Below are 18,234 nucleotides of genomic sequence, written 5' to 3' on the forward strand. Positions count from 1 at the left end.
AGAAATCCCCACACTTTATTCCAACACTAACAAGTCAATACTTTCCTTGACGAAACTAGATTCTTGCTGATATGAAATCCACACAAATTTCACAATTTACTAAGATTAAAAACCCAAAGACAATGATCAGTATAATCTGAAATGAAACAATGACAATAGGGATCAAGAATTAGTTGAGCTTAAAACCCCAAAGCTAGACATGCTTGTGCTGTTTATTTATTTATTTATTTTTTAAAATCAATCCACCTCTAAAGTATCAAACGAACTAAAACAACACAGTACATAAAAGTATGTCTAATTGATAAGGATAAAGGTACAGACAATTGTACCAAAGTTTCAACCATTTCATTTTGAGATACATATGACAAGTCTGTGAAGTAGGAAGTGATTAAGTACCCATTGCCCCTTTTAATCATTCACATTCTAATGGGACAATTTAGGAAGTGGATAATTACCCCTTTCCCCTTCTAATCATTCACATTCTAACCATATAAATAGCATAAACAATAAGCAAATTCACAATAAAACCAACTCTATATAATTCAAGAAACTAAACAAGAAGACTAAAAAAGGAACTAAAGCAAAGGAAACAAAGAGCAACTCTAAAAATTCATCCTAATACACAGAACCTCAATTAACACACCAAGAACAAAGAGCAATCAATTATTATACCAATCAATCCACCAACCTATATGATCAAATTAATTTCACCATGTATGAAATTAGTTTAACACAAATAGAGAGCCAACATTGGCTTAGCTGCCTTGACAGATTAGTTGGGCTATCTTTGATATCAAACTCTAATGAGTATGGTATGACACATATTTTAAATTTACAGCTATTTCATGTATAGTATAATAGATTTTTACATACATGCTACATCAAAAGAGAGTTACTGACCAGGATCCATGGAGTGGGGGTGTTTGAGCTAAGGTACATATTTACAATTAACCTCAACCAAATAAAAAAATTAACCTCTTCAAATCAAACAAGGGGTAGATCTGAACTCATGTTCATCACGAGAAAGAGGGGATTTGGAGACAATTGACGATGAGGCGGTGGGACGCAGTGAAGAAGAGGATAAATCCAAGCATCGACCACCGTCACCATAATCACAAAAAAATAAAAAAATAAAAAACAAAAACCCTATCATATCACCATTAAATTCAATCAAAATTTCAATTGTTCATCATTAATCACAAAAAAATATTTAAAAATCAGAAACCCTAGATTTCAAATCGAAGAGCGCATACCTTCGTGAAAAGATCAACCACCACTGCAAAAATTCGGAGCCGTTTAAGAAATAGACCCGTCACCATCGCGGCCACGACGGTTAGTGCGAGGGTAAATGAAAGAGATAAAAAGATAGAGAGTTGAGAGGAGAGTGCATACGAGGTGGAATGGATAAAAGATAGAGAGCTAGGAGGAGAGTGCGTCGGGGGGGTGGAATGGACGGCGGTACGGTGGAGAGAGGAAAGAGAGAGAGAGAGAGAATGAGAGATCGAGGAAAGAGAAAGAAAGAAGAGGGTTAAGAGAAAGAAAATAGAAGGGCGGTTTTTTTTACATCCGCATCGGTTCGAACCGGTGCGATTTACTCAAGCTCGCACCGGTTCGGTTTGAACCGATGCGATTACTCTTTAATTAACTCCCGCCTTGTTTTTTTCGCACATGTTCTTAATAACTGGTGCTCATTTCTCGTTTCCTATTTATGTTTTTCTACAAGTGTATGGATTCCTTCCCTTCTCCTTTTTTCACTTGGGGAATTAGACAAGCAGGCTGTTGCGTTGCTAAAGCAGGTTCAGAAGTTCTCGACGACTCAAGACATCGGGGCTTGTGCTGCTGGTCATATTTTTTCTAGGATAGGCTTTTCTATAGCTAGAGGAGTGGGAGCTCAGATTATATCTCGGCTTCCCACTAATTTTTTGTAGGTTGTATGACTTTATCTGTTTTTGAGATAATAATAATAATAATAATAATAATAATAATAATAATAATAATAATAATAATAATAATAATGATAATAATAATAATAATAATAATACTAATAATAATAATAATTATTATTATTATAATAATAATAATTATAAAAATAATAATAATAATAATAATTATTATAATAATAATAATAATTATAATAATAATGATAATAATGAGACTAATAATAATAATAATAATAATAATAATAACAATAATAATCATAATAATAATAATAATAAAAAAAAATAATGACAATGAAAGTAATGATAATAATAATGATAATGATAAAAATATTAATAATACTAGATAAAGCACATGCGATGCACGATTCATTTTTTATTTTTAAATAAATATATTTTGTATTATGTGATAATATTATTATTTTAAAATATATTATGAATTTTTACTCATTTGTTATCTATTTTGATAAAATTCTCAATCTCAAAAGATAATATTTTATATTTAATTAATTTAAATTATTAAATCTTATTTGTCAATTTAGCTTATGTAGCATTTGAATTATTTAATTTTGAAAGAAATTAATAATCTCTTATTTAACTGGCTATAAATATAATTTATAATCATATATGGCGCGTTAAGAAAATTTAATCCTACGTGGCTCTCTAAAAACTCAGGAAAAAACTCCCCTTTATATATATATATATATATATATATATATATATATATATATATATATATATATATATATATATATATATATATATATATATATATATATATGAGATTGATAATAATAATAATAATGTTAATAATAATAATAATAATGACGACGACAACGATGATAATAATGAAAAATAATACTTCCTCCATTTTTCTTTTATTGCACTATAAGGACTTTTAGTCTATTCAAATAATCTTCTTTGATCATCTTTTTTGATTAATCTGTATAGAAAATTATAGTCGTGTGGGGTCTTGTTAGATTCATTTCTAAATCTACTTTTCAAATATCAAATTTTTATAATTTTTAATAAAGTATAATTAAAGATATTAATAGCCAAAATAATGAATTGACAAGCGTGAAATTACTCATGGTGCAATAAAAAAAGAACGGAGGAAGTAATAATGATGATGATGATGACATAAATAATAAAAATAAATAAATAAATAAATAAATAAATAAATAAATAAATAAATAATAATAATAATAATAATAATAATAATAATGATGATGATGATGATGATGATGATGATGATGATGATTCAAGTTAGCTAGGTAGTTTTTTTTATTAAAAAAAAAATTCAAGTTAGTTTTAAAGTATTATACGGAGTATTTCAAAAAGTAAATAACTAACAGTAAGTTTTATTAAGGTAAAAGATAAAACAGAAATTTTCAATTTTAACATACACAATCTTAAGTTCAATTTGACCGAATTAAAAAAGGAAAGGTTGGTTGCGTATTTTTAATTCCAATTATTGATCGAGTAGGTGAATTAATATACAAAATTTATTTTCCATATTATGCATAAAATTAATATAATCCAACCATGTAATAATTGAAAAATCTAAGCATAGCTCGAACATTAACTATTAACATTATTAAAACTCATAGGGACAACATACTAACGCCTTGTGTCACCTTTTATATAATATGATTTGGTGTCACATGTGCGCCATTTGTCACCTTAGGTGTCATCATCACCCTTCTCTCACTACATTGAATTATACTAGTAATTTCACGCTTGTCAATGTATTATTTTGGCTATTAATTATACATTGTGAATTAGTAGTAATGTTTAGTCTCTTTGAAAAACTCTTCATTGACATGATTACTTTTGTTCTTTATAATAATGTTTAATTTACTTTAAAAACTCTTCCTATGTATAACCTTCTTATTTATATTTGATATATCTTTTATTCATTAAATAATATAGATTATTATATTTTTCATTTACTTATTGTTCAACATTAACCTTTCTAAATTAATTTTTAACAAATTTATAAATTTATGATGTATCAGGGCAATGCTCGGGCCAATAACTAGTTAAATTTTAGTACTCCGTATAAATGAAATTGAGGTAATAAATCAATAATAATGAAGACCAATTATCAATACATGTTACCAAAGATATTACCCATTTCACGTATAAGACACTTAAGACCACATAATAAGAATATGGTTATGCTAACGCATATGAAATCTCCTTACATGTTATTAATGCATATTAATTTTTAGGCAACACTCATAGATGAGAGGAAAAAAAAAAAAAAAAAAAAAAACCACTCAGCAAGTTCAAAAACCTTTAAAACTATTTCATTGGTAGCATAGTGAAGATGACATGAATTGTTAAAGATTGTGATATCCATATATAATTACCTAAACTGATGGATATTATAGTTATGATAATATTTATTGCAAATTAGGATAATATTTGTATGTATTCTGTATTCTTATCGTACTAGGTTTACGATACTTATAAAACTCTCTATAAATCAATGATACACACACTCCATATTGAGGAGTTTTCCCAAAATCTAATATCACAGCTTATGTTTAGATCTTACTTTCACAAAATTTTATTTTCTTCTTTCTTTTTTATTGCATTCTTTCGACCTGTGCACCACGTTTTTCCGCAACTTTTGTGCACTGTGTTGACGTCTAATCATGGCCAAGGATGACGAGAATACAACACGACCACCACCACCTCCTCGTCGTCTGACTTTCACCCAAAACATTGAAAAAAAAAAAAAAAAAAATCAACCCAAAACATTGAAAAAAAAATTGTGTTTTTTAGCTACTTGGACTATTTTCTAAAATACCATATAAAAGAGAAGCATATAATAACCTATTCCAAGTATCTGGAACACCAGGAAGGCACCAATGACTACAATCAGCATAACTATTGCTATTTTTCTCATCTTTAGTAATGTACAAAGATGGATGTGCATCAATTCGATACTCCGAAAGCTTGGTAGTATTCAAGTAGTTCACTTGTGGTTTTCTCATCCCTTTTATAAGGCCCTCGACGGCGTCTACCATAGATTTCGGGAAGCTCGGCACAAAGGAATCATCCCTTATAGGCTGTGTTCTATTAAAGCACCATTGATCATGTTTTCTAAGTCTGTGCACTGGTGAATAGCCATTGAAGAACACAGTTGTTTTTTTTTGGGTCAACGTTTTTTCTTGATCCATGATGCCCATGTTTTCAAGCCTCTTTCGTATGCTAATTCAATTGGCATTTTCTTTTTCAATTTTCCTTTGTACTCGAACACCTCCCACCTGAAAATAAATACATATGAATAAAATTGCAAGGTAAATTGTGAATTTAATATTAATGTTAGTCCATTCAAAGATCTATGCTAAACACAATTTTATACTACTTACATTTCAATAGAGTATGTAAATAATCTTGGCCTTTAGCCATCAGGATAAGGGCATTTTCACACTCCCCTCACATGAACTTATTAATTTGGTCCAAAATGTATTATTAATGCTATTAAAGGTACCAAACTGTAGAGTTGGCTCTGATACCATGTGAGAAATATTCTTAATCTATCAAAAATTTGAACTGATAATTAAAAAATAAGATTATTTTAGATAGTCGATCACTTTTATATATTCTACAAGTATAATGGAGTTACTTTTAGTATATGTCATTTTAAGTAATCTAAATTTCAAGGATATTTTCCCAAAATGATCTCATAATACGTAAAAACTAAGGTAGCTAAACCGCATGTAAGACCAAGTGATTAGATTATTTGCTTTAAATTGTTAGTGGTTAGTTCACTTCTAATCTATAGGAATACAATTTCAATCCTAAGTGATTGTGTTAGTGGAATCGATCATTAATAGTAGGTCTTACCAATATTTCTTATTTTTAGCTTAGTTTATTTTGCACTATATATATTGTTATAGTGTTAGTATGTCAATGGATTGAATACAAGTTTGTTCTTCTTTTCCCTGTCTCACACATTTACTACATCGGTATTAATTTAAGAATGCATAACCAATTGCACCAATTAGTTTCCACTTTTAGCTACTTATCCAAAATTTGTGCCCCATGTCTACATATAATCATTTACCTATTATTAATTTTGAAGATTAATATAAAGATTATGATTGGAAGCTAAGGTTGTAACTTAAATTATTGTAAAATTCACAATGTAAGTATAGCAAATTAAACTTACGCTCTTGATTTTCCTTTTGGTTCCCACCAATGGCCTGAGTTGAATACCATAATATCTGCTCCTTTGCACTTCTCAAAATTCTCTGAAAGCTTGTCAAGGACAAGTACCTTTTTGCCACTTTCATGGTTTTTGTTGATGTCAACCAAAAATGCACTCCAATAAAATTCTAGAGTGAAGTTATATTCCTGCAAAAACAATCATCTTATATTACTACCTCCGTTAATGGTTATCTGCAACTTTGGAATTTTTTATATCTTACAAGTAGTACCCCAAAATTGCAGATAACCATTAACATAATATTATTAAAGAATTTTTTCAAAAGATATATCTTTAAGTTGAGTGAAATTACTATAGAACTAGCCATTAAATATGGTTTCGATTCATACCTTAGCTTTCCAAGTGTTTGTGTAGCGTCGGTGTTCATCGGCTTTAGCTATATATGAAGGATCTGAAGTGAATAGAAGGCAAGCAAGAGACTCCCACATGTTTCGATTTAACGAATCCCCTACGAGTACCATCCTCTTGTTCCTCAGCCTATCTAGCATCTTGGTTCCATTAAACCTAAGAATAAAGTGGACATATATAATGTATAAATTAAACTATTATAGTTAGAAATATACCATGTGTGTTGTGTACAATCGAGCTATGTTGTATCCAATTTGGTGTTTAATTGATCGTGCAATCTAATCTACCTAATTATGGAACAATGAAATAATCAAAGAACATAATAGAGAACTAGCACAACGGAATATTGTATGATAGAGGTAGGGTAAAACTAATCTTGGATCTAACCATCGGCTTCGTTTTTTAATTGGTCCTTCGATATGATATAAGAGTCATGGTGAAAAAAAATCACGAGTTCAAATTTTATGCATGGAACCAAAAGTGAAATATGTAGTGGGTAAAGGAGGCCTAAAGGTTGCAATTACTGGGTCAATAAGATTGGTTACTGATAGGGTCATTTTGGATCACCTAAGTTTTGGATATAGATTAATGTTTGGTCTATCGGAAAGGGTTGGGTCCTTTTTAGTTATGTTGAAGCTTAAGAATTTTGATGATGTGATGAGTAAAAGCAAACTTCAACTAATGCGATTTCTCTAAGTGTTGAATTAGAACAGGTGAAGTTGACTTTGTAAGTGGAAGAGTAACCTATCTATGAAGACTCAAGGAGAATTAAAGAAAGTTAAAAAGTATAGAAGAAGAGTTCCTCTCTAGAGCTAGAAGTGATAATTAACGGGAACACAAAAGGAAGTTCCCTAACAAGAGCTTGACAACAAGCTAAGAAGACTAGCTTGGACTGCGTTGAAGACAACAAGTTTCATAAGAACTTGGTCTACGAGTTCCAGCAAGCACTACTAGAAATAGGCTGATTTCCGACGGAATCGTTCCGACGGACTGATATTCCCTCGGTAAATTCGAATTTTCCGACGGAAATTGGATCTGTCGGAATATTCCGACGGATTTTTTTTCCCTCGGAACATTTTAATTTCCTACTATTTTAAATCTGTAGAAAAATCCAAGGGATTTTAATTCTGTCGGAAATTTCCGACGGAATTTTCAGACGGATTTTTAAGCTTTTCCGACGGATTTAATAATTTTTTTTTTTTTTTAAAAAAAAAAAACCAATCAGAAACCCGGAAAATCCTAACTTCCCCCTTCCCCTTTCATTTCTCTTTTCTCTCTCCTCTTTCCGCCTCTTTCCTCTTTCTCTTTCCTCTTCTCTTCCTCTCCTCCTTCATCCTCTTTCTCGATCCTCTTTCTGCTTCATCCTCTTTCTCCTTCTTTCTCCTTCATTCTCTGTCTTCTTCTTTCTCTTTACTCTTTTCCTTTTTCGTTTTATTTCCATTTGCCTGTTTCATCCTCTTTTCCTTTTTCGTTTTCTTTTTCGTTCTTCATTTTCGTTTCCTTTTATGTTTCCCTTCATTTTCGTTATCTTTTTCGTTTTCGTTAAATGTGGGTGGTGGTCGTCAACAATTATGGTGATTGTGGTCAAATTCGACCATAAAAATTCCAGATCTGGAGTTTTTATGGTCGAATTTAACCATATAATCCCAAATTAAGGGTTTTGGAGGTGGAATTGAAGGTATGTCTTCGTTTTGTTTCTAATAATTTGCTTTGTTTGTTTTTTATTTATTTTTTATTTATTATTGTGGGTTAATTTCAATTGTGTGGTTAATGTTTGATTTCGTTGTTTAATTTGAGTTTATTTTTGTTGATTTATTTCTGCTTGGTTTTTTTTGGGTGATTTTTGTCGGTTTTTTTGTGGTGGCTGGTGGTGGTAGGTGGTTTACGGGGTGGATTTGGGTGGTTTACGGGGTGGATTTGGGTGGTTTACGGTGGTGGTAGGTGGTTTACGGCAGTGGTATGCGTGTTTATGGGTTTGTGGTGGGGGTTGGTTGGGGTGGGTAGGGGGCAGTGGTATGCGTGGGTAGGGGTGGGCTGGTGGTGTGGGTTGGTGGTTGGGGTTGGTTAGGGTGGTGAGCAGGGGTGTGGGTTGGTGGTGGGGGTTGGTTGGGTTGGTGAGCAGGGCTGTGGGCTGGTGATGTGGGTTAATGGCAAGCTGGTTTTTTTTTATTTACTTTTCCGACGGAATTTTCCGTCGGAATATACCTCCTCCGACGGAAAATTCCGTCGAAACATCTCCCCCATTGACGGAAATTTCCGTCGGAACATACCCCACTCCGACAAATAATTCTGTCGGAACCTTGCGACAGATTTCAACTTAAAGTCAACAAAAGCGCCGACAGAACGTAATCCGTCAAAAATTCCGTCAGAATAGACCTTTCCGACTGAATTTCCGAGGAAATATCGCGAAATTCCTACAAAGTGTATTCCGACGCTGCTTTCCGACGGAATTTCAGGGTTTCCTGACGGATTTTTTCCGTCGTTGATTGACTGTTTTCTAGTAGTGAAGGAGCTGCAGAATTTGAAGACAACAGGAACTCAATCCTGGTCTCCGTAGAGCCCAGGTATCCTTATAACACAATGTTTGAGGAGACAATCTAGCTATAGACTAAAAGTCATTTTATTAAGGTTTTTGTTAAGTTTATTTTTGCTAGGATTGTTGTAAATATGTTTGATTAGATTATGCGTGAAATCTATTAGAAGCGTGGAAAAACTTGACAAGCTTTTAATTATGGAAAGTTTTATAAAAGATAAGTTTTAATTTTAAGAAAAGATCCTTGAAAGATTTTATCTTATAAAATCTGGTTTTGCAAAATAATAATCTTTTCTAAATTATATATTTGTTAAGTTTTTCAAAAGATTTTCTTCAAAAGATTAATTTCACAAAGGTTTTATAAAATGGCAGTTTTCTAATATTCTATCTTTTAAAAACCCTACTTTACGTACATGAGTTCATGTATATAAAGAAATATTCATTATTGAATCAACTTGTGAGTTTATGCGTGAAAAATCTGAAGAGTGCTTAAGTGTAAGTTTGCCAAGTTTAAAGCTTTGTCATATTTTGTTTCGGATTTCATGTGTAGCTTTCCAATCACATAATAGAGTCAAAAGTTTGTATTGTTTTGGTATTGGGTGTGTGATTATTCTTTGCATACAGTGAGGTAGGCTTCAAGGTTGAAGTTGAGTTTAGTACTTCGGGAGTGCTGAGTAGAATCTAAGTCTGGGACTTAGGTTGTGTAGGATAAGGTCCTATCGAGTAGCAAGTTCAGTCAGAAACTTGTGAGAAAGGTCTGATTATAATAGGTTGTAACTTGGATTATTTTGCCCTATTATAGTGAAGTGTTTTAAGTTGAAAATCCCTTTGGAGGGTCGAGGTTTTACTTCCAGTTGGGCCCTGAAAGGTTTCCTCGCAAAATCCTGTGTGCATTACAAGTTCCTTTAATATTTTGTTTTATATTTCCGTGAAAAAGTACCAATAGGAACTTCATACAATTCACCCCCCCTCTTGTATAAGTTCGTCTCATCTAACAAGTTATATTGCTAAGATGCTTATTAAGACACCCTCTTTGGTGATTTTTTAAGTACCAATGTGTGTCCAACACTACATATGGCAACACAAAACTTTGAACAAAAATATCTTTAATTATCAATATTTTATATGGATAATAAAAAGTGAATAGTAGATATTCAAAAATATACTTTGAGAAGATTTGAATTAGTACTCACTTGACTATGTTTAATGTTATGATACACCAACTAATGTCATAGTGGTGAAAGTGAATGTTGTGAAATTAAGTGAAATTAGGCCACGGTGCTTAAGAAAATTCAGGGAGTACTCATTATTAGAAACATTTTATTTCGGGTTGGAAGGTTTATCTCAGATCTGTTCAGATTTGTTTAACTTGTTGATTTCGAGTGATGAATTTGGGTTTCAAGTTTAAAAATCGGGTATTGGTTAGTTTGCTAGGTCTAAGGAGGCTCATTGTGCCTCCACAATTCATGCTCAAAGGGATCTAAAGTGAGAGTAATAAAGTATAAAACCAAATTTGGGGCTCTAATAATTAACCATTAGATAAGTTTTGTTTTTGGTTAGAGTCCGAAGATTGGTTTTATAATATTTTACTAATTAGTTTCCGTTACCACCCTTCACCTAATTACCTAATGTGGCCATTGTAGACTGTTAGTTCTACAATTGTGTTCTACATAGGAACTACAAAGTGATAAGTGTTACTTCCTCCGTCCCTTAATGATAGTCCTTTTTGGTGAAATTTTATGGGAATTAAAAAATCTAAATACTAACTCCGTTACATATTATGTGCAACTTTTGGGTATAATTTGTGAGATATAAAATATTCAAAATTTACACATAATATGTAACAGATGTAGTAAGTAGTACTCCCTCCGTCCCTAAATTAGTTGTATATTTCTCTTTATTATGTGAGTAATAAATATTAGAAATAGGCCACTAATTTAGGGACGGAGGGAGTAATAAAAGTACATTGAAAAGTTAAATTTACATGGGGTGTACAAAAAAGTAGAAAGATAAAGTAATAAAAATATATATGGAAATGCAAAATTTACATGGAAAATATAAATTTGCATAAAGATTGTTGCAAACCGGAGAAAATTTTGGTAAAAAAAAAAAAAAATTAATATTAATGGTTGTTAGAATAAACAAATGGAGTGAATATTTTGGGACTAAAATTTGACCACTAAGGACTATCATAAGGGACGAAGGGAATAAGAAATAGATGCAACTTAGATTACTAATTAGCTAGGAATTCTATCATGCATATTTAAAATAATAAAGGAGTTGCTCAATATTAAATCAAGAAAACTACATACACCGGTATATCACAATCTCGAGCTTCCCATCTCCACTTCTCATACTTAGAATCGAGCCTCCCGTTAGCTTGGCAGCTAAACTTCTCGTTAATGAACGGACACTTGAACGAATCATAGCGAGGACCTTCCTCCGGCTTATAAACCCATCTCCCATCAAACATATTGCACTTTTTTCTTGCTTTTTTCGTCATTTTCTCTATGTCATCAACAATGGAAGTAGATGGTTTCAATGGCTTTATAACAACGCTAGTAGATGGATTAACAATGGAAGTAGATGGTTTCAAAGGCTTTATAATAACACTAGTGGATGGATTATTTAGTAATTGAAAAGGTACTAGATCTACCATAGCTTTTTTAGAAGCTAGAAAAGTCATATCTTGGTGTACTTTATCAAGATAGAAGACGAAGACGAGGAATCCGAGTAAAAATCCTAGGAAGAAGGGTTTCCATTTCTCAACAATGGAGGGTTTTTGCTCCATGACAGAAAATAAACAAGGTAACACTTACACTTTGGTTGGATTTTTTTTACTACGAGTATATATTACAGATGTTTTTTGAGCATTTTATAACAAATATATGGTGAACTATATAGACTTACTATTTAAGTATTACAAGACAAGGTGAATAAATAGTAAAATACCACTAGTTATGTTTCCAAGTCAGTACCATAAATAGCTCAAATCCCTAAGCCCAATCTATACGTGAAAATTTCCTACTTGTTGGCATTATGCATGTTATAATGTACTCCGTAATACAATATACGTATAATATGCATGTGTTATTGAATGAAGAATACTGCAGCTTCACTCCAAATCACAAATAGCTTTGGTAATTGTATTGATGTAGAAATAGTCCAAAACTTGGAGTAAGAGATAAGTCAAGTTATCCATTTTTGAGGCATATCTTGGAAATTTAAATAGAAAATAGTTATTACTCGTACTTATTATTCATTACATTAGTAATTTAGCAAATGCTATCGTAATTTGCAAATACCATATGTAGCAAACGGATCAATTGTTTCACTTTCGAGCAGGTTATGCTAACCTGGCCTACTAACTCATCAAACCCAAAATTTTATCCCAAAACCTTTTTTAATCTACTAATAAATTTGAAAAAAAAAAAAAAGGTTCAATTGTAGCCCATGTGTCTATAGGTGTGCATAATACAACATGAAACGGAACAAAATTTGAACCGAAACTGAATGTAATCTTTTTAACCTATCTACCAAACTTTGAAAAAACGTTTAAAATAGATTGCATCTCATGCCCTTAGGGGTTAACCACGCTAAGGAAAACATCGTCCAATGCTAAAAAATTGAGATAACCAATATGTATAGGAAGCAAAAATTTTGGAGTAGAGAGTAGAGAGACTATTGTATAGTGTGTCAAACTGAGTCTCTCCAGTGAATGCTCGAAAGGGGCATTTATTGGCGTTCTATGTTGCTCGCGCTATTCACTTAGATGTCTCAGCATGGTATAGATTTATCAATGAAGCAAACCTCTTTAACCATTGCACTTCTATCGTTTATTGGCCTAAAAAAATGTTACATATCAAAAAAAAAAAAGTTAAATTGAACTCCTAAAAGGATGAATTTTAATTTTGTTGCATCCTCTAGTCACAAAACTACACAAGTCCTCCATAGTCCATATAGTGATAGATTAGGCGTTGTTTACAAATACTACATACAATATTGGTATGTGACATAAAATAGGGATGTAATAATCCCTTATGAAGAACTCCTTAACTAGGTGAATTTGCTAAAATATCAAAGAAAAGAGAAGCATACAACAGCCTATTCCAAGTATCCGGAACACCGGGAAGACACCAATGACTACAATCAACATAGTTATTAAGATTATTTCCATATTTTTGGGCAAGTGTATTCCAGTCCTTGTACCTGTACATTGACGGATGTGCATCAATTCTGTATTCTGAAAGCTTGGTAATATTCAAGTAGTTCACTTGTGGCTTTCTCATCCCTTTTATTTGCCTCTCAACGACATTAACCAACGATTTTGTAAAGAGTTGTTTATATGGTTCATCCATCATAGGTTGAGTTTTATTGTAGCACCATTGATCATACTGGTGCCAAGGAGAATTGCTCCTAAACAATACTTTTGTTTTTTCAGGATCGACATTTTTCTCTATCCACGTCGCCCATGTTTTCAAGCCATGTTCGTATGCAACATCTATAGGCATACCCTCTATTAGTTTACCCTCAAATTCGAACATCTCCCACCTGAAAACCAAAATATGTAAGGACATACATTCTGATAATATTACTACATGCTTCGGTTACTCTTAAAATACGTAATACGTAGTACACAGATTTCTATTCATAAATTAATTGTGACAAGTTTAGGTGAATCATGTAGCTAATATTGAGGTTAGAATCCAATAAAGTAGGTATAAATCTCGTCTATTTCATATCACTTTATTATTTACTGCCAAATACTTATTTTTATCTAAGCAATATATAACAAAAAAGCAAGTCTTTACTCTTTAGTACTTAGACAAATAATTTATGGTCCTCAACTAGCCAATATTATGTAAGATTCACTATAATTTAGAATTCAAAATATAGTCACAATATTTTGTTTTTTTTACATTGTTTATCACATCTTTCGTTTTTTTTATTGTTTAAAATATTTACTAGATTAGATTAAAAATAACCGAGAAATTTTAGTGCGGTTAATCATTCTTTTAGGTCAAAGTTTATATATCACGTACATCACTTTGCCATTTTTATGTATACCTGAAAAATTGTATTACTATAATGTGAATTCGCTTCTTCTAAACTATACTTAATAATAATTCATGAAATGTTTATAAATAAATTAGAGAAAAGTAATAAAAAAACTTACGCTCTCATTTTTCCACGTAAATCCCACCAGTGACCGGAGTTAAATACCATAATATCTGCCCCTCTCCATTTTTCCGACTCAGCAGAAAGCTTATCCAGCACTAGAACTCTTTTGCCACTTTCATGTTTATTGTTCAATTCAACAAGAAATGGGCTCCAATAAAATTCTAAAGTGAAGTTATAATCCTGCAATTAAACCATATCATTATGATTAGATAACCACATTATTTTGTTGATTAAAATTTCTAATTTGGCCTTGTTTTTGTACATTGTAATATATATTTATACCTTAGCTTTCCATAATTTCTGGTAGCCTTTTATTTCTTTGACCTGAGATGCATTGGAAGGAATGGAAGTGAAGAGAAGACAAGTAAGAGACTCCCACATGTTACGGTTTAGCGAATCACCGGCTAGGATCATCCTCTTGTTTCTCAGCCTTTCTAGCATGTCTGTTCCATTAAATCTAAAGGATGAAATGAACATAATTTAAGTCAAATTGTTCGTTATTAATCTAAGTAATAATGTTTTCAATTATTTATTCACAAGATTTAGTATTCAAGTGTGTTCAGTAAATATACCATGAGTTTCGGATTAATACATTTATGAGATCTAAAAAAGTAAGCAATGAACGTAATTTTGTAGCAATTCCAACATGCAAATGTGAATCCGATCCAATCACACATAGTAATGGTTAATCGGTGTTAAATTAATTAATTGTTATATCTCCTTTGGTCATCAAGGTAAGGTACTTAATAGTAAGTTATTTGTAAATCATTATGTTACATTACTAAAAAAGTGCAAACCAAAAAGATTAAGACATGAATATATCTTTTTTTCTTAAAAAAAATGAATAGTATCATATTTTAACCATTAGTTTGTTTAAATAATATCGGACTTGATCTTGTTTATCAATGTTATTTTTTTATACAATTTAATTAGTTGGTTTTTTTTTTTTTTTTTTTTTTTTTTTTTTTTTTTTTTTTTTTTTTTTTTAAACCAATACAATTTAATTAGTTATTAGTACACAAAATAGGAAAAAGGTTAATCAAATCGTTTGATCAGAGGACTGGATCATAATCCTTTAAATCAGGTGAAAAAAAAACCATGATGTAAAAATAATTCTTTACATGCATGCATCAGCTTTGTATTTTTTTTTCGTTTTTAATTGTTCTCCTTTTTATTTATGATGTATGATATAAAATTTGTGATAAGTAATTTTTTTATCCCTAAATATGGAATTGAATTGGAATGTGAAGATTATTGTAATTTTTGTTACTAAGCGTATAATATCTACCTTTTTTATTAATATAATTTGACTAAATTCATATATGATCAAAGGTACTCTCCCCGTCCCTAATTTTTTTGCCCCATTGCTAATATTTGGGTCAAACTCTTAAAACTTTGATCATTAATTGTCATTGATCTATAATAGTTAACGTAGTCATGTGTGATCTTGTTACGTTCATATCTTTGAGTATTTTATTAATATCAAATTTTTATAATTTATACGTGAATAAAATAAGAGATATATGCATTGTAAGGTGCATCTTGGATACCGTAAAATGTCAAATGGGGTAAAAATAAAGGGACAGAGGGAGTATAAAATAGAGACAATGAAATTGGAACAATCTAAAATTAAAATGATATTGAGCTCATATAATATATTGGAGTGTAAATAAAAAAAATTTGTAATGGTTTAATTAGGTCAAAATAAATATTAAATTTTGTACAAAAGAATTGTATAAAGTATAACTACCTATGTACTTACGCTGGTATATCACAATCTCGAGCTTCCCATATCCATTTCTCATACTCCGACTCAGGCCTTCCATTCTCTTGGCAGCTCATCTTCTCCTCGACGAATGGACACTTGATTGAATCATAGCTAGAACGACTCTCCTCTGGATTATAAACCCATCTCCCATCAAACATGTTGCATTTCTTCCCAACTTTTTTCGTCGATTTATCAATGTCATTGAGAATAACATCTGATGACTTATTAGGCTTGATAACACTAGTAGATGGATTTAGTAATTTAAAAGGAACTAAATCTACCATGGCTTGTTTCGCCGCTAAGAAACTTACGTCTTGATGGACTTTGTCAAGGTAGATGATGAAGACGAGGAAGCCGAGTAAGGCTCCAAGTGAGAAAGATTTCCATTTGTCAACAATGGATGATTTTTGTTCCATGACTTAGAAAATAAACCAAATTGTATATTGGCTTGGTTAGTCATATTTATGCGTCAGATTTAGTTTGTTATATTATAAAGTATGATCAAGGTCAACTTAGGCCTAATAAATGAAGATGTGGTATATTGGTATAATACGACGTACTAAGTTTTCTAGTCAGTGTACTTTAATTAGCTCAAATCTCTAAGCGGAATCAATGCTAGATTATTTCCTACTTGTTGTCATCGTGGTCTTAGTTTCAATTCACAACTCTAATTATTTCAGTGTTTTAACGTGCAATTTTAGTTTCATGTGAAGAATTCCGTAGATTCACTCCACTTCTCAAATTGCTTTGGTAAGTGTTGAAAAGTTTAGGGGAAGGTCCAAATTGTAGAGTAAGAATTAAGACTAAAATTTCATTAATTGGAGCATATCGTGGAAAACTCATCAAGTATTAATTATTACAGTACTAGTAAACATGTAGCAAACAATTTGACTTGTTTCAATTTTGTAACTGGTTCACACATGTTTATAAGTTGACGCTTTCTAATTTGATTCATATTATGTACAATTAATATGCTAGAATTTGTTATATATAGTCAGGTGTACCGTACACCCAACTAATCGAAGATTAGTTTTAGTTCTTCATTTGATGATAAAATGAAAAGCAATCATCAAAATGAGAGCAAATACTCATGGGTGTACGGTACACCTGTGTGTATATAACAACCTCTACTAACTTGCATATCTCGGAAATCTATAAAAATTATGTTAATTATCACAATCTCATCCATCAAAATTTCAAAAACTATTTTACTCAACTTAGGCCTTGTTTGGTTGACATTATAAAATGAGAGAATTAGAAATTCATGGAAATTGATAAAATGGGTAGTTGTGGTTGATATAAAACAGCAAAAATGGGGGAAGTGGGAATTCATGGGAATTTCAATTTTCCACAAAACATGGGAAGTAAATTCCCAAGCCCCCTAGGTAAACAAAATTCATGGGAATTTCAATATCCCTTACTGTCAACCAAACACATTTAAGAAATTCCTACGAATTTTATTTAGGAATTAACTTCCCATGAAGTATAAATTTTCCTATGGAAATTAAATTCCCACGTCAACCAAACAACATCTTAGTATCCCAAATTACAAACCTAATAGCTTAATAGTTTTGAGGCGGAGGCATATACATGTACTCCCACCCCCATCGCCTCATAGTAATGTCTATTCTAGACCTGATCACAATTGATCCGACCCGAAAAAAATTCCGATTTAGGTAGATTTTTTGGGTCGATTGAAACAAGCCCAACCCAACTTGTTTATGTCTTGGGCAACCCAAAATTACATTTTTTTTAGTTATAATTAGGTGTGGCCCTATTTGGCCCAAAATAGTGGGTTTGGGCACGATTTTCTGACCCAAATCATTGGTCCGAAATGGCCACTTTTTTTTTTTTTTTTTTTTTTTTTTTTTTTTTTTTGCCAAAGCTTGGCTCGGCCTATGATCATCTCTAACGTATTCATTTTGCACAGTTTCAAAACTTACATTTGACCATCAATATCTTTAATTACGTATTATTAAGATCACATTACGTAAAAATTTGTGTTATAAAACTACATACTCCCTCCAGTTTATTTTTATTTGCAACATTAGAATATTTTATATCTCACAAATAATACTCAAATGTTGCAGATAAAAATGATTAGAAATAATATTTAAAGTCTCACTATAAACCGGCCAATGAAATACATGGGCCAAGTTGGGGGATCCAATTATTGATGAATGTAAAGAAACATTGAGCCGAATGTGCTAGATTCACGTTGTGT

General features: G+C 31.5%; 1 protein-coding gene and 1 pseudogene across 1 annotated transcript; both read right to left on the minus strand.

Annotated features, from left to right (window-relative positions):
* Window positions 1–4,202: 4,202 nt before the first annotated feature.
* On the minus strand, window positions 4,203–11,902 carry LOC110739465 (annotated as a pseudogene).
* An 883-nt stretch (window positions 11,903–12,785) lies between these two features.
* Window positions 12,786–16,451, minus strand: LOC110739466 (protein trichome birefringence-like 40). The gene is made up of 4 exons (XM_021919912.1): window positions 16,005–16,451; window positions 14,525–14,699; window positions 14,238–14,422; window positions 12,786–13,612 (listed from the first exon to the last, which is right to left on the minus strand). Exons 1-4 carry the CDS (start codon window positions 16,424–16,426, stop codon window positions 13,114–13,116), a joined length of 1,281 nt encoding a protein of 426 aa, XP_021775604.1. The 5' UTR covers window positions 16,427–16,451; the 3' UTR covers window positions 12,786–13,113.
* Window positions 16,452–18,234: the final 1,783 nt, after the last annotated feature.

This window comes from Chenopodium quinoa, unplaced genomic scaffold (genome assembly GCF_001683475.1).
Source record: "Chenopodium quinoa cultivar QQ74 unplaced genomic scaffold, ASM168347v1, whole genome shotgun sequence".
Classification (NCBI taxonomy): Eukaryota; Viridiplantae; Streptophyta; class Magnoliopsida; order Caryophyllales; family Amaranthaceae; genus Chenopodium; species Chenopodium quinoa.